Source organism: Mustela nivalis (assembly GCF_964662115.1).
Source record: "Mustela nivalis genome assembly, chromosome: 11".
In the NCBI taxonomy this organism is placed as follows: Eukaryota; Metazoa; Chordata; class Mammalia; order Carnivora; family Mustelidae; genus Mustela; species Mustela nivalis.
The window spans coordinates 102913522-102938537 of record NC_139030.1 but is presented as its reverse complement, the minus strand read 5'-3'; the positions used below and the strand labels follow the sequence as shown (position 1 = coordinate 102938537).

The window sequence follows — 25016 nt, the reverse complement described above, 5'->3', positions numbered from 1 at the left end:
TTATAAAATATTTTTTTTTAGAATTGTGACCAGTACTTGCCTATCAAATGCTTACTTATTTATGCTCAATTTATTCCCAAATGTAGGTAAGACATGAAATGAATATATAAATTACAGTGCCTCCAAATTATCTTTGTGCTCATTCATTTATCCAATTTTTATTCCCTGAACACCTATTGTGTGCCAGGTAACCCCTGTGGCCTCAGAATACAAGTAGGAACAAGTCTGATGTGGCTCCTGCCCTCAATGCAGTTGAAGGGGCTGTAAAATCTTCCTGAGCAAGCATAATGGCATTTTACAGGATCTATCCATCAGAGTCCTTCCCAGCAGGGAGTAGCCCCCATTTAGACCTTTTAACTCTTACATACTGGTATATGATCTTTGTCCAAGGAAGCAGGTTGATTTCTACTTTCAATGATTTCAGTGTATGCACACATAGGGCCATACAGTCAGTGGTGCCATAAGCTACCTCATCACTAATACCTATGTGTACATAAGTTTCAATGCTGAAAATCATGTGCGGTTCCTAATGTCAACATCTGAGTGTCACACATCTGGGAATCACAGATAAGGCCTTTCAACGAATCCAGCTGCCCCCATAAGCTATCATGTATCCATTACTTAGGAACCATAAATCATTCTCAAGTCTATGATCAACTAAAAAAAACCCAAGACCCTATTAATTTTTGAAAATAATATTAGCAGTTCATTGAGTGAGATATGAGATACAACATTAAAGCACAGGGGTCTATGCCATTCAGGAACTTATTTTTTGAAAGTGTCAGTTACCAAAATATTTCCTGAACATTTCAGTTCAGTGATTAAAGAAAGCAATTGTTATCTGACATCAGAGCAGTAACTTCTTCCAGTCAAAAAGCATCACCTATTTTGAAAATAAGAAAGAGAGAGAGAGAGAGAGAGAAGGGAGAAAGAAGAGGGGAGGAGGAGAGGAAAGAAAAGGCCTTTGAGGTCATGTATAAAATAAAATAATATTAATCATAAATGTCTGACAACAGAATTTACTCTGAGAGCACATAAATATGAGCATTTAAAAAATAAAGAGGTTATATAAAAAAGTACTTTTATAGAATTTTATATAGATCTAAACAATTATGAAATTTGTACAATGAAACACAATTTTTACAAAAGAAGAGGCATGAAAAAAATAGGTATGATTACTAATGACAACAGCAAGAGAATTGAAAAATGGTAAAACAATTCAGTTGGGGAAAAGAAATATGAGGAAATATGAGGAAAAAGAAATTAAGGCATAGGTTTTAAAAACTTAAAAACAGCAAATCCCTGGGAAAGAAAACTAAATAAGGGTGAGTAGGTATAATAAGAAAAGACATCCATTTGGTGCCCCCCTCACTCTCTCCAGGCAAAAAGAGAGAAAAAAGAAAAAAGAGAGAGAGAGGGAGGGAGAGAAAAAACAGACAGGGAGGGAGAGAGAGAAAGAAAGGAAGGAAGGAAGAAGTGACAAGGGCTGAAAAGATGGGGAGAGTATTTGAAAGCAATTAAAAAAATAAATTAAGAAAGAATTAAAAGGCAGGTACCAATAAAAGAATAACAATGTAAAACTGAAATGTATTTATAACAAAATTTAGAAATGATCAAGAAAAAAAAGAAAGAAAAAAAAACTCTTATTCTAGCGCTATATCTGGAACTTTGGGCATTATTTCTCTTTTATTGTAGCACAGACCCATTTCCATATGATCAAGTAGGGAACTTTGAACCCTTTGATTATAAGCCCCGCTAAGCTTTTTACAATTGTGGCATGTTAAGCAGGTAGTTTCCTCTAAAGGACAGATACACAGTCCCCACCATTGGCTAAGAATTAAGAGTTGTTCTGACAGTTGGGACAAAAGAGAATTCCGTTGTCACAGGGACAAAGTAAGCAGGAGATTCCTTCCACTAGAAAAATGCATTCTCCCAACTGTCATTAGTTCCAATGCTCAAACTGTCATTTTCATTGTGACATTATTTCTGAAGAAGTGTGTGTGATGATAAAGGTAACCTAATCTTCAGCACAGCGGCGGCCACGGGCATAGAGACAAAGGGGAGATGCTCCACTGTGGTGGGGATTAGCCCTGCCACAGCAGGCAGGAACTCTAGGATCCAAACCTGGCACGGTCATTCTTTGCCTATCATAGTGACCTTGGGTAATTTATTTGACCTCTCTGAGGCTCAAATTCCTCCCAGGTAATATGCAAATAAAAATATCTACATCACAGAGTTGTTGTGAGGATTAAAGCACTGTGAAATAGTTTTCTGGCCTCTCTCAAACAATGGAACCTGTTTTCCTTTTTTTCTTGTTTTTCTTTTTTTTCAAAATCAGTATTCATACCGGTAATTAGTGCCATTAACACAAAATAAGAAACCAATCATTTTTTTCAGGGTCCATAATCAATGATCATGAAACTCACTAAAAAGCTTTTCTTCAGAATAAAAATGATACTCATAATCATTGAATTACTTAAGATGTTCAATGCGACCCAAGCAAAAGGGCGAAAGCTTTAAAAACATTCTATACTCTAAAACTGCTTGCCCTATACTACGATAGCTATTAGCCACATGTGGCAACTAAAACCTTGAAATCACTAGTGATGAATGGAGATGTGCTGTAAGTATAAAATACACACTCAATTTCAAAGATTTAATACCAAAAACCAAATAAATATAGCATGAATAATTTTTTAAAAATCAGTTGCAGGAAGAAATATTTTGGATGCCCTGAGTTAAATAAAATAGATCACCAAAATCAATTTCACCTGTTTAACTTCTTTTATTTATTTATTTTTAAAGATTTTATTTATTTATTTGACAGAGATCACAAGTAGGCAGAGGGGCAGGCAGAGAGAGAGAGAGAGAGGAGGAAGCAGGCTCCCTGCTGAGCAGAGAGCCAGATGCCGGGCTTGATGTGTGGCTGGACCCCAGGACCCTGGGATCATGACCCCAGCCGAAGGCAGAGGCTTTAACCTACTGAGCCACCCAGGCGCCCCTGTTTAACTTCTTTTAAATGAAGCTACTAGAAAATTTAAAACAGTCCAGGTGTCTCCTATAATATTTCTAGGAGAGCTGCTCTAAGCAATCTGCCAGCACGGACATATACAATGGTTTTTTTGACACATGATAAAGTCATCACAAGCTGATAACTAAGACAATTGTGCAATTGTCTTGAGCATTCTTGGATGCCCCTCAGTTATCTTTCCTCAGTGTTCCAGATCTTAGGAGACCTGAGGACAGATGTGCTATTGGTTAAACTCCAAAATCTAACGCGACATCTCTGCATCACCAAGGGAAGTGTGGGCCATTGTTTTATTCCTAACTCTAATAATCCAACTTCTCTCATAAAGGAAAGGCTTCTCTCTCCTTCCCTTCATTTTAAAGAACAGCCTTCAGGAAATGCCCCAACACCGCCATCAAAGTGACCCAAGGAACAAGTATCCTGTAGTGCTCTGCAGAGCTCACCTCCACAGTGAAAGTTGAAAGAAGGTCCAGTGGCCAGGGTCTGGAGGACAGGATTACACCGCTTTCCACAACGCCACCCAAAACAAACCTGTCACTGGCATGGCCCCTGCGGACACACCCCACACTCCAGCATACACGCGTACCTTTATCTTTCCCCCCACCGTTAGACATGAGGGAACAGCATTGTTCCCATCCAACAACTGAGGAAACCAACCCTGGGAAAATAAGTAACATGCTCAAGAGAGGCACAAGGAGAACCCTTCAGGTTAGCCAACTCTAAAGCCCAGCCATGCTGCTTTCTTGGGGATGGAGAACTATACTTGGAAACCCACACCCACACAAATTCAAAGGCTTGGCCTTCTAGTAAAGGCCCCTTCACTGCTCGTGAAGTCCAATGGGTGACATGCATCGCTTAAAAGTAAATTCCCCTTTCGACGTGGGAGGCACTGAGCTAGGCACACAGGAGGAATCAGACAGGAATCTGCCCTTAGTCACTCACAGACAAAGGAAGGCTCAAATAATGAGTCATGCTCAAGTGGAGGTGAGTGGGCTCCAGCCTCTACCCTGGTCTCTTTGTCTCCTGGGTCCACCCTCATTCCTGGACCTGCCCCCTGAATGACAGAAGAGTCTAAGGCGATAGGCGCCCAGCCTTTCTCCTCTCTTTCCAGGGGCTCCTGAAACCATCTGTTTCCAGAAGCAGGGCAGCCACAGGGCCCACTCCCTTCCTTAAAGCTCACTGCATATCTGGTTCTATCACCTGAGAAGGTCCCAGGGCTAATTGAAGATTACAAAGGCTTGAGGGCAGAGCCTCTCATATCTGCTCTTTGTATAAAACTGAACCTGAAGTCAAGAACCACACTTAGCAACCACCACAATCAATAAATCACAGAACCCTGAGACACTGAAACAAATTCTACCGTGTGAACCGAGAGTGCATACAGGGTCTACCGGAGGACTGGAGAGAACAGAGGGGCGCCAGCTACCATTTCTTACTGCAGATTTATTACAAGAACAAAACAATTTACTTGCTCTAAAACCTCATTCTCCCTCCCCTTCCCCTCTCCATCTCCATCTCTCTCTCTCATACACACACACACCCCTGAGTCACAGACAAGGAGTAACTTCAATGTTAACCTTTAGGATTAGCTTCTGGACTCTTCCTTCCACCCTAAAACAATAAAGGCAAGTATCAAGATTGCAGTGAGAGGGGCGCCTGGGTGGCTGAGTGAGTTAAAGCCTCTGCCTTCAGCTCGGGTCATGGTCTCAGGGTCCTGGGATGGAGCCCCACATCGGGCTCTCTGCTCAGCCAGGAGCCTGCTTCCTCCTCTCTCTCTCTCTCTCTGCCTGCCTCTCTGCCTCCTTGTGATCTCTCTGTCAAATAAATAAATAAAATATTAAAAAAAAAAAAAAGATTGCAGTGAGAAACAAAAAGAAAGAATAGCGTGCCCCTCACCTCCTTCTAGGGGTCCCAGGCAAAACTTCCAGATGTATCACGTGTGTCTTTCTCACTCTCCTCTCTTCTGCCCCTGAGGCCCCCTCCCAGGCACCCAACCTCCTGAGCTAAGGTAACCAGAGGCTCCACATTCCACCATTCCACTCCAGCCTCCCATTCCCCCCAGGGGCTGAGCTCAAAAATTCCAAAGAGATTAACAGATAAAAAGATGCTACAATTTACTGTTTGAATGGTTTAGCAGTCCTTTAATTTCCTTGGATATATTTTCATTGTAAAAGAAACTCACTGTATCCTATATGAACTTCGAATGGAAAGAATTTCAGGTAATGGGATTGAGAGGAAAAAAAAAAAAGTTTTCACCAGGCTTGGTGTGGCAGGGGAGCAAAACCATCTGGGGGCAAGGGAGACTAGCACAGGTGGACTGGAGGTCCTCTCGGCTCCCGTACACTGCTCCACTTCCCGAAGTTTCTTTCTGATCCTTGCTTGCGAACAAAGATTCTCTGAAGGATTCATTCATTTGTCTTTGTTTTGTCTTTTTTAACTCTTACTGAAGAAGCAAGAGCTGACAGAGGGGGGGCAACCTGCATCATTCAGAGGAGGAGGAACACAGTTAATCCTACATCGATGGAGAAGGGCAAAATTTGCCTTTAATAATAACAACTCCAAGAGCATATTAAGTCATATGTGCAGAAATTTTATTTCATGTTCATCCATGACCCAGTTATTTGTAACTCAAGTTTAGATCTCCAAATAAAGTTTCAACAATAACGCTCCTTGACGCCTCTATCCCTTTAGGGAAGTGTGGTAGGGAGGTAAGATTACCAAGAAATACTTTATTCTCAGAATCCTGTCTAGTAAAACCAGACACTACCTTGCAGCCCCTGAGGCAGATCTTAACTTGAGGAGATAAGAACAAAAATAGGCCAGGGGTGGGTCAGCCGCCTGAACTCTGCTGCCTCTCTCACTTACCACCCTAAAGGCTCAAACTGCGCTTAAAGCGGTAGAGCGAGGAGTTGGCTTCTGGTCTTCCAGGCCTGTCCCCAGACTGAGAGATCACAATCCACCCTCAAGTCGGATCTGAAGCTGCAGGATAAACTCTGTGTCTCTCAATACGCCTCATTTATAGAAATGTGGTAGCAGGATCAAGTTGGCCAGGCCGTTTGCAAAACAGGATTTTTCAGGCACACAGGAGGCACAGTGTGGCTACTTATCTAAACAAAGACGCCTGAGCTACACCTGGGAACCGGGCCATAGCAAGCCTGACCCGCGGAACTCCATTCCCTGAGGTCAGGCATGTCCAGTGGGAGCGAATGAGAGGCCTGCCTTTTCCTTCTCCGACGTGGGTTGGGATGAGAGAGTCTGTTCGCTCCCTCACTGCCCACCCCAACCCGGAGCCTGACTTACAGCGAGTCCAAAACAAATGTTGGTGCAGTTTAACAAAATGTTAATTCCAGCTAGACCTTTATAACCACCATTAAGAGGTAATGTCAGCTCTGGGTTTTTCCCGTGACTTCCCCGCCGAACATGTCACACCACGGTAGCCCACTGCACTGCTTTCAGCATCAACACAGGAGAAGAGCTTTCTAAGAAACAATCCACAGGAGCGGACTCAGGAGCTCACTCCATGCTCTCCAGGGGAGGTCCGGCAGACCACAGGGCTGCATGGGACCTCTGTGGACAGACACTGTTGGTTTATTATCAGGAAGGCATCGCAGTCTATTGGTGTAGGACTCAAGTGGCTAGCAGCATTGGGCTCTGGGACCGGACACATCCTGGAACCCTGGGGATCTGAGCCACAGTCCCATAGAGCCTGCACTGAAGGGCCACGACATCTTTTCCAAATCAGACCAACAAAAATGTTTACTGACCCAGAAATTTTTTAAAAAAAATTTTTTTTAAAGATTTTACTTATTTATTTGTCAGAGAGAGAGAGCACAAGCAGTGGGAGCAGCAGGGAGAGGCAGAGGAAGAAGCTGGCTCTCCACTGAGCAGAGAGCCCGATGCGGAACTCCATCCCAGGACCCCGGGATCATGACCTGAGCCAAAGGCAGCCACTTAACCAACTGAGCCACCCAGGTGTCCCGCACTCCAAAAAAAATTTTTTAAAGAAAAAAGTAGAATACGTAAGTTTGATGATCACAAAGGAGTTCAAACATGAAGTATCCCTTAGCTCAAACTAAATTTTTGAGGTTCTTTTCACAGTGGGTTATCAATGCATTTATGGAGTCTTGAGACTCAAGCGCTTGTTAAAATAACTATACCATAATTCATTAATGCTAAGATTTCTTCTGCCTGTCATAATGTAAAATATTATTTTAGAGGTCTCTGAGAAGATCACTTTTCAGGTAGTGTTTAAGTGAGATGTAGGTGCTGCTGCCTTCAATCTTACTATCCTCTCTGGAAAATCTATTTGCAACTTAGAGTCCCAAAAGTCAGAAATAGAGTCAATAAAAACTATCTTTGTACCAACATTTGCTTTATCATCTCCAGTTTTGAGATTTGCCTAAATGTTATTCTATCTAATTTAACAATTAAAATAAAAAAATCCTTGATTGATTTCTCCAGTGTAGTGTTAAGGAAAGGTTAACTGTACTGAGGTTCACTAGCAAGAAATTAATAAAAGAATCAAGCACTCGGCTCTCAATAAGACAAGACTACCCAGATTTCTAGTGGGAATATTTCATAGCACAAGCATGTTTTCTTTGGGGAGTTTAACTCACCAAAATTATTAAAAATTGAGATCAAACACTGGTGCAAAGCCCCAAAGGAAATCATACTAGACTGGAGAGATTTTTATCAAATAAAAACCTGAAAAGGTGAAGTTTTTATAGTAAAAAATAAAAGGTTTTCTCCTTACAAGAGGAAATCCTACTCTCTATGTTTAGGGATAAAACAGCAAAACATGTAGGGATGTCTATTTAATAGCTGTGTAAAAATCATCACTGTGAAGTGAATGCAGATTTCACAAAGCTGAGTTTAGCCATCACCACTATAAGCCACTCTGGTTCTGGTACCCAAAAATGCCTCCTCCCGGTAGGTAACAGCAAGCTAGCCCTTGAAGGGGCTGACACTAGAAGAAAAAGGAAAGAATAGGAGAGAGCAAGAAAGTCAAAATCATAGTGTGTATTCTGCAGTTCCCTAAGGGTACACCGAGATCTCTGGATTGCAATACGTAGGATATTATTATTGTGACTGAGACGAGGTTAATAAAACCCAGCATACAGACTGGGGAAACTCAGGTCCCTACTGGTGGAATACTTCCCAGAAAAGATATTTTAAGTATATATGTACCTGTGAAATTTACAGCAATTACTTAAAATAAGAAAAAGAGAACAGAGAAAACTCATTATTATTTTTTCACTTTATGATTCTTTAGCCATCCCTTTTGTAATGTATGTAATTTCCAAGAGAATGTTAAATTTAATATTTAGAAAAACCTAAAGAGATCACTTAAGCTACAGCACATAAATCCACTGAAAATCTTATTTTCATCCTTAATGTTATCCAAAGGATACCATCCAGCCATAGGAGGAATGTTATTCCCCTTTTAACTATCTTTGAAAATTGTCACCGAAGCCTAAAGTGATTTATTTGTCTCCTGAGGGGGCGGGGGGTGGGGAAGGGGGAGAAGGATGAAAAATCTATCAGGAAGATAATACAAGTTTCTACCTTCACTAAAGCAAAAGACCCTGGAAGAATACCGCACCTTTTAAAATCTGGGGTAATCTCCGATATGAAACAACTCGATCTCAAAGATTCCACCTCTAGATTCCCTGGATTCTGGATTTCTTTAACTCTCAAATTAACTTCTGAGCCTCCAAATCAAGCATATCAATGTAGTTTCACCCCCAAAGGGTCAGTTTCAAAAGAGATCTAATCTCACCCACTCAACACAAAATAACAGAAAAGACAAGACTAAGACTCTTTCTCAAACTCGGCATTCGATGAGAAAGGGTTCCTTTTGGGGTGAACTGAGGTTCAGATGTGTGGGTGAGCTCCAGTGTGACGGCGGTGCCTTGCCCATCACCGAGAAAGTGCCCCTTCTTCTGGCCATCACTGCCTGCATCTCTGCAAAGATGATGGAAGAAACTAGACCTCACAGTTTTCGTGCACATAAATGCATCTCCTTATTTTGTTAAGAGAAGTAGGACTGACAAAGGGATATGTTTTCAAAGAGGGAGCCTGTGTTTATTACATATCTGAGAGGCCGGCGGCAAGAAAGCCTTGGTGAGTTGTATCAAAGAGAGGAGAGAGCTGCACCTCCGAGGTTTTTCTCGGGGAAAGAGAACTGTCTCCCTCAAACTTGCTTTCAAGCTATACATCAATCTTCAATATAATTATGTTTGACAGAATATAAGCTCTTGGCAGTTAACTTGTTTACAATAAATGTTTAGTTTGGGTACATGGACTGTATTTCAGTTTTATAAATATCAAACACAAACCTACAACAGTCCCATTATGGGGCTGAGAATTATTCTGCTATAAATCTTTTTATTGGGGGGCCAAGGGAATGACTTTGCAGCTTGTTTTCCACTAACCACTCGGAACAGTGTGAAAAGAGGTACATTTATACCCTGACCCTGTGCTAACGGGAATTCTATACATTTCCATGGGAGAGCTTACAGTATCAATCCTGAACACGCAGGCCGCCTCCCTCCCACTCATGGTTTTGCCATGGTGGTAAAAAAAAAACACACGTGCAACAATGGTTATTACCAAAGTCGTGGCATTTTCGCATGGCTCTTATTCTCAAGGTCTCCTGGGAGCTCATGGCCATTTGTGACAGCAATGGCAGGCCTTCAATGGTAAGCTCTAGTTTTGGGGGGTTTATAAGTTAGCTATAAAAATGCACGTAAGGCTCAAACTTACTATATGAACGTGCCTGTAAATAGAGTGAGTTTTGCTGAATGTTACCTGGAGATTCATTTGAACAGGGGGAACAAAAAAAAGGGTCACCTTAGTTACTCTTGTAAAGTATCTTTACTTGGGTCTTAAATGTCTATAACTTACTTGGAGAGAATAATATGCTCTTCTTATACCCCCTCAATAATAAAGCGTGTTAAGTCTAATACTACACCTGCCACCCCTAGAGCACAAAATCTTGTCTGAACAGAGACTGAGAAGCTGAACACTGCACAAAGCCTCATGAGTACCCTGGCCTAGCCCCACTCTGTTCCTTGAGCACTTTTCTCCCCGCCTGCACCCTCACTAGTGTTTGGAATGCCTTCTGGTTTTCAGAGAATGACAATTCGCCAGGGCTGGTTTCCTCAATTGTTTTTAATTTCACAATTATCTTGTAATCACATATCTGTATAATATTTCAACTCCAACATAGTATTAACATACAGAAAAGATCATTCTTAATTTTCCAAAATACTACTGGGGTACTGTCACTTTATTATTTAATAGTGAGATCCCACTTCCTTCCCTCTGATCAAGGTTACAATTTCAGGTGATGTAAAATAATTTTTTATCTCTCACCTTCTAATAATGAAGATAAGAAATTGATTTGTAAGTCTCGTGGGCCATCAAATTTGATTTTATTTAAAATTTTACCACATGAATTTCATACATGAGAGACAGAAGAAAAATATTTTCATTGCATTATCAGCCTCACAGGTCTTGTTAATATCAAAAGCACCAGTTTACAACGTGAACTAATGGAAAATTGTTAATTTCACCTAAAATAATCAATCCTTTTTTTTCCCTCTTAATTTAAATAAGCCCTTTTAAGACCCTCACTATTTAACTGCTATTTACTTGGGGAAGGGGAGACATGGAGAAGGTGACTGCATGAAAAGGAAAAAAAAAAAAAACACTTTTTTTAATTGTACAACAAAAATTCCCTCCAAGGCAAAACGACATTATGCCAAGTTCCACCCAGAATTAATGTTTAGGTTTAAATTATAAAGTCCAGAAAAAAACGGAACCACTAATAGACCCTTAAAGCTCCGTGGCATTCGTCACTGCTGTTAGGTTATGTAAATGTTAAAACTGAAAACCCTTTGCTGACAAAAGTATTTTAATGAAGGTGCTATTAAGTAGACTCTCTGAACTTATTTAAAAAAAAAAAAAGGCTTTTGAGCTGTTTGATATAAATTCCACTCTAATGGGGATTATCCTTGGGACAGTTCTGGGATTATGAGGCCTCGGCCAGTAAGCGCTGACTGCCTATCTTTTTCCTTTCGCTTTACCATTCTCAGAAAGATTTTTAAATATTGAACCCAAGAAAATTCTTAGCTACAGATCAAAGAAATATTGTCCTCTAACTCTGTCAACAGAGTCGAACTTTGGGCTCCAAATGTTCCGATGGCCAACATTATTTGTGGCTTCAGTATCCCCACAACAAGCAGGCGTTAAGGCCACTGGCTGGCCAGCTCCACCGTCATCAAAGTTGCCAGGAGCTCACAGTTTCTATGAGCAGAGTAAGAAATATAGCCCAGAGTGAAAGAAAACTAGCCACTGATGTGGGCTGCTGCCGGCCGGCTCACTCCAAGTTGCTGAAAGCTCCATGCCGGGGAATGAGTTCTGGAGGCTCAGCAGTGGAAAGGATTATGGATTTAATAATGGCTCCAGTGACTTCCAATAGAGGCCGGAGCCTATGCATCCCAAGTGACAGTCTCTGTGACCTGAGTGACTGTCCGTGAGGAGCACACATGGAAACTCCCCCAACCCCATGAGTGCAGAGAAGAAATAAGGGTGTTCATGATTCACCTTCAATTCTCTCTCCCCCCCTTCAGCCTGGTTATGACTTCAGAGAAGAAAGAACAGCAGGCCTAGGGATCACACCTAACCTTTACTGGGGAGAGTTTATAGTAAGAGAAATATGCGTTACTTTTGTCTTCCATTTACACAGGTTTAAAAAAAAAAAAAAGGTATTTCTATCAGGTAGAATTTAAGAAAATTTGATTCCTTTCTCAAACATCATACGAAGACAAAATCCATGAGCACTTTTAATTGTCTCCTGAGCAACCACCTCCCAGGGGCTCCTCTCCCAACTTCCCAGGGAGGATCACCAACCAAATGGTCTCTCCCCCAAAACAGATTTTAGCTAATAAACACAACAAAGTAAGCGAAAAGCATTTCAGTTATTCTGCATCCTCTCCAAGACTAAAAATTTGTACATTGTGTGACAGGTCCACCTCATTTTTCTTAATGATGTTTTTATTATTCTTTCACTCAATTAAAGCAGAAATGGATATTGCATCTTCTGACTGTATAATTGTTATTGTAATCTGTTTTCGATCACTGCTTGGGAAATAGGTCCAAAACAACATAAACTCTCCACTGCCTCAGAAGGCAAGTCATTTTCTTTTACTACGACACTTAAAGAGACATTTATCATGCTTCTCTGTTAGCATCTTTGGATTATGATAAAAGAAGTTCTTGTTCTGTTAACCAAAAAAATAGAATATTTTGAAAACACTGCCATTTAAGGAGTTTTGATAGGAATGCCTTTTCCTAATAAGCTACGAATCTTGCCTTTCCTTATACATACAAATAACTGGAACAAATGCAATAAAAATATGCGATTTTAATATGGGGAATAATCAAGAAATTTGAAAATCATATTCAGTTATAAAAGAACTGATACACTTGCTTTCTGGCCAAATACAAAAACAAGTTAAAAAAACTCTTTTGAAGAAAGAAAAAGATAAATCTTTTGTAAATTGTGCTGCTGGGCACATTTCAGTAACTGTGCCACCATCAGTGGGGCACCAAACAGTGAGCGTGCTACGAAATCCCTACTTTTTTATAAGTGGTAGCTTGCAGTGTTTGCCCTGAACTTTTTAATCTCTGTTGTTACGTTAAATGCTATCACTTAATAACCCTCTGTGCTAAGACAGAACTCCAGTCCAATGATAAGACAACTAGCTAAGGAAAGAGCCAACTTTGCCTTATACCGTGAGCAACTAAAATGGAAATCTACTTCCCCCAAAGTTTTCCTAACGTGTCATAACCACAAATAAAGAACATTCTTACTACAATATGGCTGCCATAATTTGCTGATAACTTTATTGCAAGGTTCAAATTCTTAAAATTTCTATTAAAAGTTTTTTTTCATTTTAAGCATTTGCCAAACTAGTAACTACAATATTCACTAGTTTATCTTTAAAGTTTTAAAGGTACATACATCAATGAAAAATGGAAAAAATACATCCCATAAACCCCACTGCTATAATTATATATCTAAAGCACATTTATTCCATATTAGGTCATTTTTAACCTAATTCTTAAAAAATCTATAAGTAGATTTTTGCAAATGAGAAGAAAAGATACAAGTTGTAGAAGACCATTTCTGATGTAGCCTTTCACTTTATTATACTGATTTTGCCACAATTTTAAAATCACTTGCTACTAAACAGCAAAACAATCCTGTTAATTGAAAACAAAAAAATTACACAGATAGAGTTCCATGCTTTTGAAAACTCCAACATGGAACATTTCTACATAAACACTGCATAGTGTGAGGTGCTCATAGGGCTTATTTCATGTAAAAGAAGAAAATAAATGTTTGGCTGATCACTGACAATAAGGGAACCAATGTGACTTCAGAAAATGGAAAAGAACACACTATAGAGGCTACGTCTGTGCTTTTCTGGAAATCTGTAAGAACTCAACTGGGTTTTGTTTTAACTCATACCTCAATTCCACTCAGGGCCGTCTACTTGGACTTTGAAATATCTACCACATTACCCGTAAGTATTAGGATGATGAATCCTTTGTATATAAAAATCTATTTTTAACACAAAGACATTTTCAAACCTCTATCGCACTTTAAAATAAAAGGAATTCACAACTCTCTTTACTGGCACCCTAAATTAATGCTGGACAGCAGTGGTGATTGGAAGTGAGAAAGGCCCCATATAATCAAAGTCAGCAGATGGAAATCACTCATTTTAAAATCACTATAAAGAAAAGAATGGAAGCTAAAAGGCAAACTCTCTTCATTTTTCGAGCTAAGCATAAAGGTCTTCTACTTGAAACTATTTTCACTTCTTTCTTTCTTTCTTTCTTTCTTTCTTCCAAAATAATGAGTTAAAATGTATGGGTTAGATCCAATATTTCACTGCTGTTCTTATTCTTGGGGGGGGGGGGGGGACGGTACTGCCAAAGCTTCTGAAAAGAGTTTGGGCTGCTAATTTTCCGTTCACAAAATCTAAATTCCCCTTATGCATCTCACACAACTCATGAAATAATATGAAACAGTATTATATCACTGCAAATTGAGACATTTTTATCAAAATAAAGAGCTATGATGCCAACATTTCATTTGTCATTTCCCACTTGTCACTTTTCACTGACAAACTGTTACACATACAACTTTTGTCAAATGCTCCGTCTTTAAATATGTTCCAAAATGCCATTGTACCTCAGCATTCATATAAGGATGATAACAAAAAGTACTGTTACCACACCTTAGTTACATAGGTTTTTTAAAAAGCCTACTTATTAGATAAAAGAATATAAAGGACTTTTTATTCATTTACAGGCTGTGTAGGATAAAGTTTGGCTTTCTGAAATAAGACAAATTATGAACATATTTTATGCACCTAAAGTGAGATTATTAATTATAAGAAAGTTTTTTAATGGTGAAGAAATGGATCATTTTTATCTCAGCAGAAACCTAAACACTCTAAAAAGACCTAAAAAAATAATACAATTTGGAATTCATCTAGCCCTGTTAATGTCTTTTTTATATATGCATAGAGTCTCTACACTGAATTCTCTTTTAAAAAAAAGAAATAAAGGTTTTAAACTATTAAAGTAGAATGACTGAACTTGACAGCTTATCAGATACACCAAATAATTACCCTGTCTTGCCTAGAATAAAACTGACTTCCATACTCTTAAAATAACTCAAATTCATATCCCTACATCTTTAAAAAATGACAATAAGTCTGTTTATATATACATAAATATAATAGTATATATACAAGATATCTAAGATGTACAGACTGATTCTACTAGACACAACCCCCTGGGAAAGGATTATATTGCTTATTTTCTACAGGGGTTAAAAAACAGATGCTTGAAGGGACATCTATGTATTCCAACACACATACACACACATTTCACTGCAGATGATCTTGAATATATAATGGTCAGTGGGTTTCTGTTGATGGAACACAAGGCTTCCAAAATTACTTGAAACATCAAATTATGCTCAGGACTTTGAGGGGCGGATACCCTATGTTCTGTTTAATGTGTATGTTCCATTGCATATATTTTTTTTAACCAAGTATATCTTTATTTTAATAACAGGCCAAGGACTAAAAAACACTTTAGAGAAGGGCTATTTTTCTACCTCAGCAAAACTACAGAGGACATGCCAGATTGTTGGATGACCCCAAAGCCTAAGTTCATTCTATTTAAAAGATCTTAAACCCTTAAAAAAAAAAAAAAGAAAGAAAGAAAGAGAGAGAGAAAGAATGTAAAAGAGAAACACAAACTTTTCTCTTTTGAAATAATAACATTGAGTCCTCCCTATAAGTATGATGGGTATCATCTAAGTATCATCCTTGGCTAAAATGAATTTAATGAGTTTTTGTCATTTCACCCAGGTTGACAATATGTTTCTAAATTTCCAAGTATTTTATACATTTTAGTATGTCAATATGATTACTCTTTTGTATCTGCACTCCTTTCAAAAAGTAAAATGTCTCCCTACAACTGCTAATATGGTGACTGCACCTGACCTGAACTGCATTTCTTTTAATCTAAAAGGAAATGTTCCACATGTAGACAATTAAACTAACTGTTGTTGTAGACAATGTTCAGCTCTAAATGAGGCCCTGCCCAACAATCGTGATCACATTTGCTTCCCTATTTGAATACATCAGTGTGTATTGCATAATGATTTTTTTTTCCCTTCTAACAAGACAGTTATGTTCTTCAAAGGGCTGCCTATTAGCAAGAAGAATAGGCCTACTTTGGGTCAACTAGTTTATAAGATAAATTTAACAGGCAATTTCTCAACAAAATTGAATCATTATTTTAAAAACAAATTCTTAAAAAAAAAAAAAAAGCAAACTTTTTTCAAAAACAGCAAATATCCCTAAAAGATATTCCCAGTTTTCAAACATTTTCTCCTAAAATATAGAACATTTAACACCAAAAAATTATCAAAATTCATAAGAAAATGAAAAATATCAAAAAGATTTCTGATGTTTAATGCCTCCCATCAGCAAATACACCATCTGGTATACTCAAGCGCTGTTCATTCAGTTTAAATAAAGCTGTCTGAAAGTTCTTCTTTAAGCCAAACATTTAAAAATGAAAATGCCTGTGTTAACAATGAATGAAGCACAATAATTTATTGCTGTTAAAGCACAACTGGCCAGAACCTTTCAGCAGTCCAGGAGGAAAGCAGAATGCCTTGCTTCCTCTGGAAACTTGACTGGCATCACTTTCATTTTAGGGTGTACGTTTTGTGGCTAAAGCATCACACACAGCAGAACATTTTAGGTACTTATGTTAATGGTGGTAAAAGAGATCATCTGATTCTTATTTTCGTCATCCTTAATAATCTTCTCTTTTTCTAAATCTTCAAATAGATCTGTAAGTTTTAATCAACAATTTCACAAATATAAATTTCCCCACCATTAATCATCCTTTCTCAAAATCCTTATGGAGTGAATTACTAGCTGAGAGGGGACGCCAATTCTAGTAAGTGAATGTTACCCAGCAGGGATATAAAGCTGTCAACACCACGGTGCTCTAGCTTGCTCTAAACTCTCTCCCAGCCTTCATATGTTTTTTAAAGAGATATTAGCCTTTTTTTTTTCCTGGGGACCTTCTACAAAAGTTGACTGTCATACACATCTGAGCACTTATTTTATTACACACATGCTTTAAAACACACTACTTAGATAAGAACAAAAACAGCCGAGAAAAGTGTTGTAAAGACAAAGCAAAACTGATCTACTTTCTAATTGTCTTCTAAAGCTAACCACATTATAAACAACACACTAACTTTTAAGTCCCCTATTAAAACGCAACCTTGAAGACTGTGACAGTGTATCTACCATCTCAACTAGTTAAATCCAGACACTAAAAGAATTTCTTTTTTTTTTTTAACAAACACATTCTCATCAAAAACATACCAAACTGTCTCTCTAAAAATGTGAAATAATGGAAACAGAATTTACTATTGCAACCAATGTATTTAGAAACATTTATTCACCACACTGCTTATCAAAAATAGTAAGATAAATTGCCATGTTATTGGGCAACCAATTAACTTAATGATCTCCCCTATTTTTAGGGGGAAAGCTTTTAAGAAAAAGCATCACTAAAGATTAATGAATACACCCTCCCAAATTTTGAGCTCTATTTTTAAAACATAAATTATTATAACCATCTTTACAACACTGACAAGATTATAATATATCTGAAAATGGCAATAAATGATAGTTATAAATGTTTTGTAGTTGTCTATGCTTATTATATTGCTTTATAAAGAAAATTTAAACAAAGAAAGGAGGGGAGAGAAATATAATCTATTTTATATTTACTCTATGTTCCAAAAAGTCTTTCAATTACAAAGAACTGCTAACTAGAAATGTATTTTAAACATTCTTTTAAAATTTAAAAAGTGTATTTTTTAAAAGGCTTTGCTTTTCTTTAATCTATACACATTATTAAAAGTTATAAAGAAATGGAATTATTTCTATCTCAAGGTACATTAGGAAACTATAACATCTTAAACCCCAAAACCAATATTAACATTCAGTGAAAAACTTCACACTACCAAAATATTGTGTTCTAAGTTGTTATAAAGTTTTCTAAATTAAAATTATTCCAAATAATCTATTGTGCTATATAGACCAAAATCTTCCTTTGAAAAAATATTTTAAAACCCACCACATGTAAACTCTTTTAACCACTTTATTATTAAGTATTATACATAGTACTTATTGAGACAAACTAATGACATCTATTTTCAGTTTGGAAAGCAACTAATAAGACCTTCGATATTACTAAATTAAAGTTCACAAAAAATGACTAAAGCAGCTTGTTGAAACAAACCCATTATTCTTTCTGAAGACAATTTTGCTTTATATCAAATTTATAAGTGGTCAAATGTAAATCATAGTCTCAGAAAATAAGAAACGCAACCACTTTTTTACACAAAAGGTATCCCTGGTCAACGAAATTGATATGCTATAGGGAAAAAACAAAAAAACCACTTGTTTTAAGAAATCACAGTTGTTAACAATCACGTTCTAAAATGTAATTTAGTGGATTTTAGTAGGTCTTCAGAAAGAAACCAAAATTTCAAGTCCAGGTTTTTTTCTATGCGCATAAGGCCCCTTGGAGAACACATATCCTCCAAAGATTTCTCAGTTTTTCAATCAAACAGTATCAGCACTTATACCCCCTTACACTTGCTTCTATCATATTTGCTATATATTTCTCTCTCATATATGCAGACACTTAAAGATGTTACAAGAAGTCTGAAGTTATTGTCCTAGTGTCAAGATAACACATAATACCACTTTTAAAAAGTGGGTAGCACTATCAAGTTTTCTTTTGCTTCATTAAAGTCTATCTTTAAGTCCGTAATATTTTAAAAGATATGTAAGCCACAATGTATAGCCAAATCATTTTTTAAAGCTTTAAAAATTGTGAGAATGAGTACTTCTGGAGGGAGATGAGTAAGATAAGGAACTAAGGCAAACCATTCTGAATGTCTACCATGAAGAAATAATAATAGCAAACCAAGTAAAAATAGAAACATGTTATTTTATAAAACGTCTGTTTTAACTCTTTAAAAGGGCATAGACATTTAGACTTAAGTCTGTACTTTGAAATACATACTATGGCTATATAGAACATGGGGTTGGAGCTTATCATTAAGTTTTGCCATGGTTTTGCATCATTTCAGGCAGGCCAATGTAAAGAATTACGTTAAATTAGCTACTGCTGAAAATATTAGGGGGCAAAAAACCCTCTAAAAGTAGAAAAAGATTTAAACTGATGATTGATCTCAAACACAAAAAACTGCATGCCATGTCGAATTGTGCATTTTATATGGAGAAAACAACCAAGCAAATGGCATAAGCCTTAAAATATTTTAATAATGTTTACAATATGTATCTTCATTTTGTAAAACTTTTTTCCTAATCACTTTAAAAGGAAGTGGTGTTTAAATGGTAAAATCTACAAAAGCTTTTCTTTAAATAATATTAAATTCTTGGGAAGGTAAAGCAGCATGTAGCCATTAAGACTACTTTGCTATTTTTACCTGCTGTGCTATGACACACATGTAACAAAGTTACAAACGCATATGACTTTGAACTTCATAGAAAACGGTGACCTTAAAACCTCTAAGGGCCTGACAGATTCATAATGATTCCTTATTTCCCACTTGCAGTGTGGCAGGAAATATTCCCAGTTGTTACTAATCTATCTCTTGAAGCACTGTCCTAACGACAAAGTAACCCCAACACTCTTGCTCCTGTGCATTAGAAACTAGTCCACAAAAGCGATCGCACCTAAACTTCATCTCTACAACAGACACTCTGAGGCAAAGCAAAAGAGTTAAATCACTAAAAAGCTCTCTAGGAAAATCTAGAAACAGTTAGCTGGCTGTGACATAAACCTGCCAACACCTCAGCACACAGTGGCAAAGTGCCCAAAAAATGCCACCCTCTGGGTAAACCACTTTCTTGTTTTAACTCTAGATGAAGCTACCAGTTGCAGAGGAGAGGCGACGGGGGCATTATTGGGCAACCTGGAATCCACTTCCTGTAATCCTACACCGCGACAGCGCCTAATCAACCTGAACCCTGACACCCGGGCCATTATCGCCGGGCCGCGGGGCTGCGCGCGCCTCCCCGCTCCGGGCTGTTACCTCCCACGGCCTTGGCCACGGCGCCGTTGGGCCTCCCGCGGGCTCCCATGGGGCTGCCGTTCTGCTCCAGCCGGGCCACCTTCACCGGGGGAGGCCCCTTGACGTCGGGGCTGCCGCTCCGCCGGTCGGGGCTGTCCCGCAGACACGGGCTCTCGCTCCGCCGCTCCATGCTGCTCCGACTCGGAGACAAAGTTCCCACCGGCAGGTCGCAATAAAACGCGCAGGGACCTAGGGAGGGGGCGGGGGGTAGGGAAGGGGGAGGGAGAAAAAAGAGGGAAAACCGCTCACACACGTGATAGACGTTCAGGCCAGTGGCAGAGCGCTGCACCACAGCCACACAAACTTCCTCCCACGCTGCCTGAGGGGCCCGAGCCGGGAAGCGGGTCCCCACCTTACACTGGGCGGCCCCAAGGAAGCTCGAGGAGCTGCGACACTGCCCAGTCCCTCTCCAGGAGTCAGCTCTCGGCGACGGCCACCAGGCCAGCGCCCGGGGGCGCCCAGAAGTGGCCCATTCATTGGGACAGGGTTGGCATAAGCCGATCTCGGAGGAGACAGCCTCGCCGCGTGGGGGTCAGGGTTGCGGAAGAAGTGAACTTCATAAAAAGACATGTCACCCACTCGAGGAGGGAGTGGGGGATGTGCCCAAGTCCGTGAGAACCCGAATTAACCACATGAGGAATGGACTGTGAATGGCGGGGCAGGAGCCAAAGGCCTGGCATAAGGACTCCTGGAATCCCCGCTTTCACCTCTACCGAGCAAGTCTTGAGACACAAACACTCTGCACAAAACCAACCCCAATTGCACACTAAGCGTCCAAAAACGTTTCGAGGTATTCACCAGAATACTCTCCGTCATCACCTTCGCCGCGATGGCGGGGGCTACCATCGTTATTATTTTGGAACGTCCTCCTGTTCTTCCGATCTTAAGTGATTTTTAAAAAGCTCTTCAGCATAAAACACAGAAGCCAAAAGCATTTAAATTATTAGGTCAAGGAGCAGCCGATGAACCCCAATTTAAAAATTTCTCCAAAAAGTTTTCCTCTGGGTCTCTTGGCTGGCAGCGCGCTCCTCCGGGAACCCGCGGGTCTCGGCACCCCTGGATTTTTGGGGGGCGGCGGAAGAGGAGGAAACACCTGATGAGACGCACTCGCATCGCCACCGCCATCCCCGAGAAGCAGGAACCCTGCACTGCAAAGTGCGCTAGGAATCCTCGCGGGCGCTCTCGCCAGGAGAGGAGCCGCGTGTGGAGGCGCCGAGGTGGGGGTGGCAGAGGGGAGGTGAGAGCAGAGACGCGAGAGACGCACGGACCGCGCGGGAGGGCGAGGCCGAAAACGCCGCCCGCACTCCCTCGGCCGCGCCGTCCGAGAGGGCGAGAACTGCCGGGAGGGAACTTAGCCGGACCCGGGGCTTCCCCGAACTCCCGAGCTTGGCGTGGGAGTCCTCGCCCTGCGTACTTACTGCTCACGGTCTGTCTGTAACTTGGCTGGCTGAGGCTCTGTCCATGGAGCAAAAGTAGAGAATCCAGGGTGGAAAGTTTCTGGTGCTTTGCCTTGCGGTGTTCTCCTAGTCTTCTTGCCTCTTTACTCCTTCCCCTTTTCCTCTTTCCCAGGTCCTAACGTTGAAGGTCCTGGGTCAGGATGTCTTCTAGTGCAGAGATGGTTGTTATGATGATGATGATGGGGGGGGGGGGGGGGTAGGGGGAGGAGGAGGAGGAGAGGGAAAGGAGGGTTCCTCCAAAGGGGCACCCGAGCGAGCGGGGGAGGAGACGGCGGAGGAGGGGAAAAAAGAGAAGGAGACTGAAAAAGCCTTTTCACACCTTCGGGAAGGAGACCCGTTCTGGAGAGAAAGGGCTGAGGACTGGGAGGAGGCGGAGGCGGGCCGGTGCTGCCGCTTCGCGGGTCTGCTAGTTCGCGAGGAGGCGCGGCCGGAGCCTTAGGGCCGGTGTCACCGAGAGCCGAGAAGGCGCAGGGACCCGAGACCGCGCGCGGGAGGAAACGCGGCGGCTGCCCAAGCTGTCACCTCCAGCCTCTCCCCTCTCGGCCGCCGCCGCCAGCAGCCGGAGCCGGACTCACTGACAAGCCGCAGAGAGAGATACACTGAGAGGGAGATGATTATTAGTTGCGTTGAGTCATCAGGCAAAGTGAGTCCTTTTGGGTTGTCCTCGGTTTCCGATTTCTCCCCCTCCCCCTTTCCGTCCCCAGATCTAGCGCCTTCAAAATAATAATTTGGGGTGGGGGTAGGGGAAGTCTCTGGGTTATTTCGGGATGGGGGTTGGGGGGGAAAGATCTAAACCCAAGCCCGACTGGTCCACCGCAATGAAGGAGGAGAGTGGGGGGCGGGGAAGAGGGCTGGGGAGGTTGCGGGGGGAGGGGGGCCCCGCCTGGCAGGAAATTAAACATCAATCAATCAATCGCTGTGAGCCCGGCGACCCAAACAGCGGCGGGGCTGAGGAGGAGGCAGAGGGACTGGCGAGGGGCGGGTGGGAGGCAGGGAGGAGGGCGGAGGAGGAAGGGGAGAGTCGGCTGTAGCAGAGCGCTGTGGCGAGGACCGCGCGCGTCGGGCGGCAGAGAACCGATGGCAGAGCAGCGAGTGCCGCGCGAGGCGGTGGCCGAGGCCGGCGGGTGGGTGCGCCCGGGTGCCGGCGGGCGCCGGGGCTCGGGTCCGGTCCTCCTCCCCGTGGCGGGTCCTGGGCGCGGCCGCCTCGCCCAGCCCCGAGGCGCACTCGTCCCGGCGCGGAGGCGGCGGCGACAAGGCAGGCGCTGGTTGCCTCGTTTCCCGGCGGAGGCGCAGACCGACGCGCAGTCGGCGACCGCGGATGCCTCGGCTCCGGGTGCTGCTAACTGCGCGGAGTACTTTCGACTTTGGAGATAGGAGGGCTATCGCCTCCCCCACCCACCGCCTCCGCCCACCACCCACCGCCTCCGCCCCTCCGAGCAACTTTTCCCGATGCCTTTGAGCTCCCCCTTCGCGCGGAGCCGGCCGTCCGGGCCCGCCGCGCCGCAGGACGCGCGGCGAAGGCCGCTTCTCCCTCAGAGCCGGCGCGGCCGTGGGTCCAGAACAATAGCCCGGGTGTCCTGAGTGGCAGGAGTACCGGCACGGCCCGCCGGGCTGCGGGTGGGACAGGAGAGGGGGCTGCGTGGGGGGCGCAGGGCGGGGGGCATCCCTGGATGACGTCCCTGGAGCGCTCGCGGCGCCGGCGACATCTCGAGCAGCTCAACCCGGGCCGCCTGGAGGCCGCGACGCGGAGGCTGTGAGGGCGGTGGGGCTGCCTGTCCTCCAGCTGCGGGTCGGGGACTCCTGGGACCCAGGCGGCTCAGGCACGAGGTTTCGAGTGCGGGCGGAGCGTGCGATGAGGACCGGGTCTCCTCGTCCCGGAGGAGGCCGCGCGGGGGCGTCCACAGCAGGTCCCGCGAAGGTGTAACTGAGCCACAAACTTTTGCCGACTCCCGCGGCCGCGGCCGCCCGCAGCCCGACTCCAGCCGCGGTGCTCATTTAAGGTGGCGCAGGCACTAGCGGAGCAGGCCGAGCTCCGGCCACGCTTTTGTCCCTGAGGTCCCGCTTCGGCGAGGGACCTCCTTAAAGAAAAGCACGTGGGCAGGGGCCGCGGCCCCCGCAAGACGCCCGGGGCGCCGGCTTACCCTCGCTGTGCCGACCTAGGGCGGGAAAACGAGGACGCGTCCCCTCCCGCCTTGAGGCCGGTGAAGCCCCTCTCCTGGCGGCACCTCCAGTCCCTACCGCGCACCTTGTGTCTCCTTCCAAAACCCCTGGACGCGGAGAAGTCCGCACCATCTCGCTGCCTGAGCCGCCGGTCCCCCTTAAGAAGTATGGGCTGTACGGCGGCGCCAGAGGGCCAAACTAAATTCGGTTTTGGGAAACGCGCTCCGGGGGTAATTCTGGGATTCTTGGGCCGGTGCACAGACAGCGGGAAGCCGCGTCAGCCTAGTGTGTCCGGAGGTAGGCCGCCGTCTACGCGCCGCACCTACCCGGTGGGCGGCGTGCGCGCAGCCGTCCCCTCAGAGCCGAGGCCTGGGAGGCGAGGGAGCCTCTGGAAGAGAAAGGGTCCCAGAAACCAAACCTGCCCCGGCCTAAATCCCAACGCCCAGATCCCGGAGAACCCCGCACCCAGGCGCCGCCCACCAAGTTCCAAAGGAGCCCGAGGCGACCCGGGACGCGGTCGGAGCCCAGCGGAGAAAGGAAGCGAGCTTGAGAGTAGACCTTCGGGGAGCCACCCTGGGAGTTTTAGGCAGCATTTTCTTTTCCCTGTTTTTTATTCCCCAAACCCCATCTCCCCCACTTCCCAGAACGAACGGGTTAGAGAAAATGCACAAATCGAAGTCTGTGAGAACAAAGTGGCTCAAGTAAACCAACTCGTGGTGGTATAGCTAAAAGGTTTTTGGCTGCAAAGAAACAAACTGTAAGTTTGATCAACAAACTTTTTTTTTTTTTTAATCTGTGCTTTCACGTCGGATTGGGAAGGGGTTTTTGCACAAAGCAACTACCACTGTCAAAGTTTGAGCCCGTTTTCAAAATGGGGAGAGGCGCAATTCTTATAAATATCTTAACAACGATAATAATGCTGTTTCTTTCCTTACCTTGGTGTTGAACTGCAGAATCCTCCTGCGGATCAGTGTCCAGGAACTTAGAAGAAATGGTGATATTAGGACTTCAGTACTTCTGGAAAAAAAAAAAAAATGCAAATGGTTTAGCCAGGATCTTTCCTGTCTGATTCGTCACTATTATTATATCTGATGATGCGAATGGTTGGAGCGATTCAATCTTAAGTCATTAATGAGCTATTTTATAAACACCACTGTCTGAAGATCTTCATTTACATTTTGCGAAGGAGATCACTTCGCTAACCTCACATGCTTATGTCAACAGCATAATTATGGGACTTCAGTCACACTCTTATAAACAACACAGCGGTATTGTTAATGAGTTAATATTTTATAAAGTGTAAATATTTTATTATGTTTTGAAGAGAACTATTGATTCTAAATTATTAAACCCCTGAGAAGGGTGACTTAAATAAAGTATACAATTAAGTACAATTAAATGTACAGGGTGGCTAGTTTGTTTTCAGACTCTGCACCCTTTTAAATTAATTGATTTTCTCATTATTAGAGTTTCTTCTTGTCCATTTTTGGTAGTGACCAAAACTATCATTTTGGGCAAAAGAACTCAAAATGTATAAGGGTGCATTTAGCATGAAAGAAAATATCGGATACTATGA

The 25016-nt window shown here is 42.5% G+C and overlaps 1 protein-coding gene and 1 long non-coding RNA gene across 5 annotated transcripts in view; one reads left to right on the top strand and one right to left on the bottom strand.

Moving 5' to 3' along the window:
* Window positions 1-25016, bottom strand: part of SATB2 (SATB homeobox 2) — a 466941-nt gene that overhangs the window by 163110 nt on the left and 278815 nt on the right. Inside the window, exons 1-3 of one of the 4 annotated variants that reach the window (XM_082688947.1) lie at window positions 21600-24395; window positions 21242-21427; window positions 19785-20012 (exon numbers count right to left, since the gene is read on the bottom strand). In XM_082688947.1, coding sequence (XP_082545073.1) covers window positions 19785-19953 — 169 coding nt within the window. In that variant the 5' untranslated portion in view covers window positions 19954-20012; window positions 21242-21427; window positions 21600-24395. Of the gene's footprint in view, window positions 1-19784; window positions 20013-21241; window positions 24458-25016 lie in introns of those variants that run through there. The other 3 variants (XM_082688948.1, XM_082688949.1, XM_082688950.1) reach the window with 3 other exon arrangements.
* LOC309843438 lies at window positions 21608-24588 on the top strand. Its single transcript, XR_014300145.1, has 3 exons — window positions 21608-21923; window positions 24085-24197; window positions 24394-24588. It is a non-coding gene; the product is annotated as an uncharacterized lncRNA (long non-coding RNA).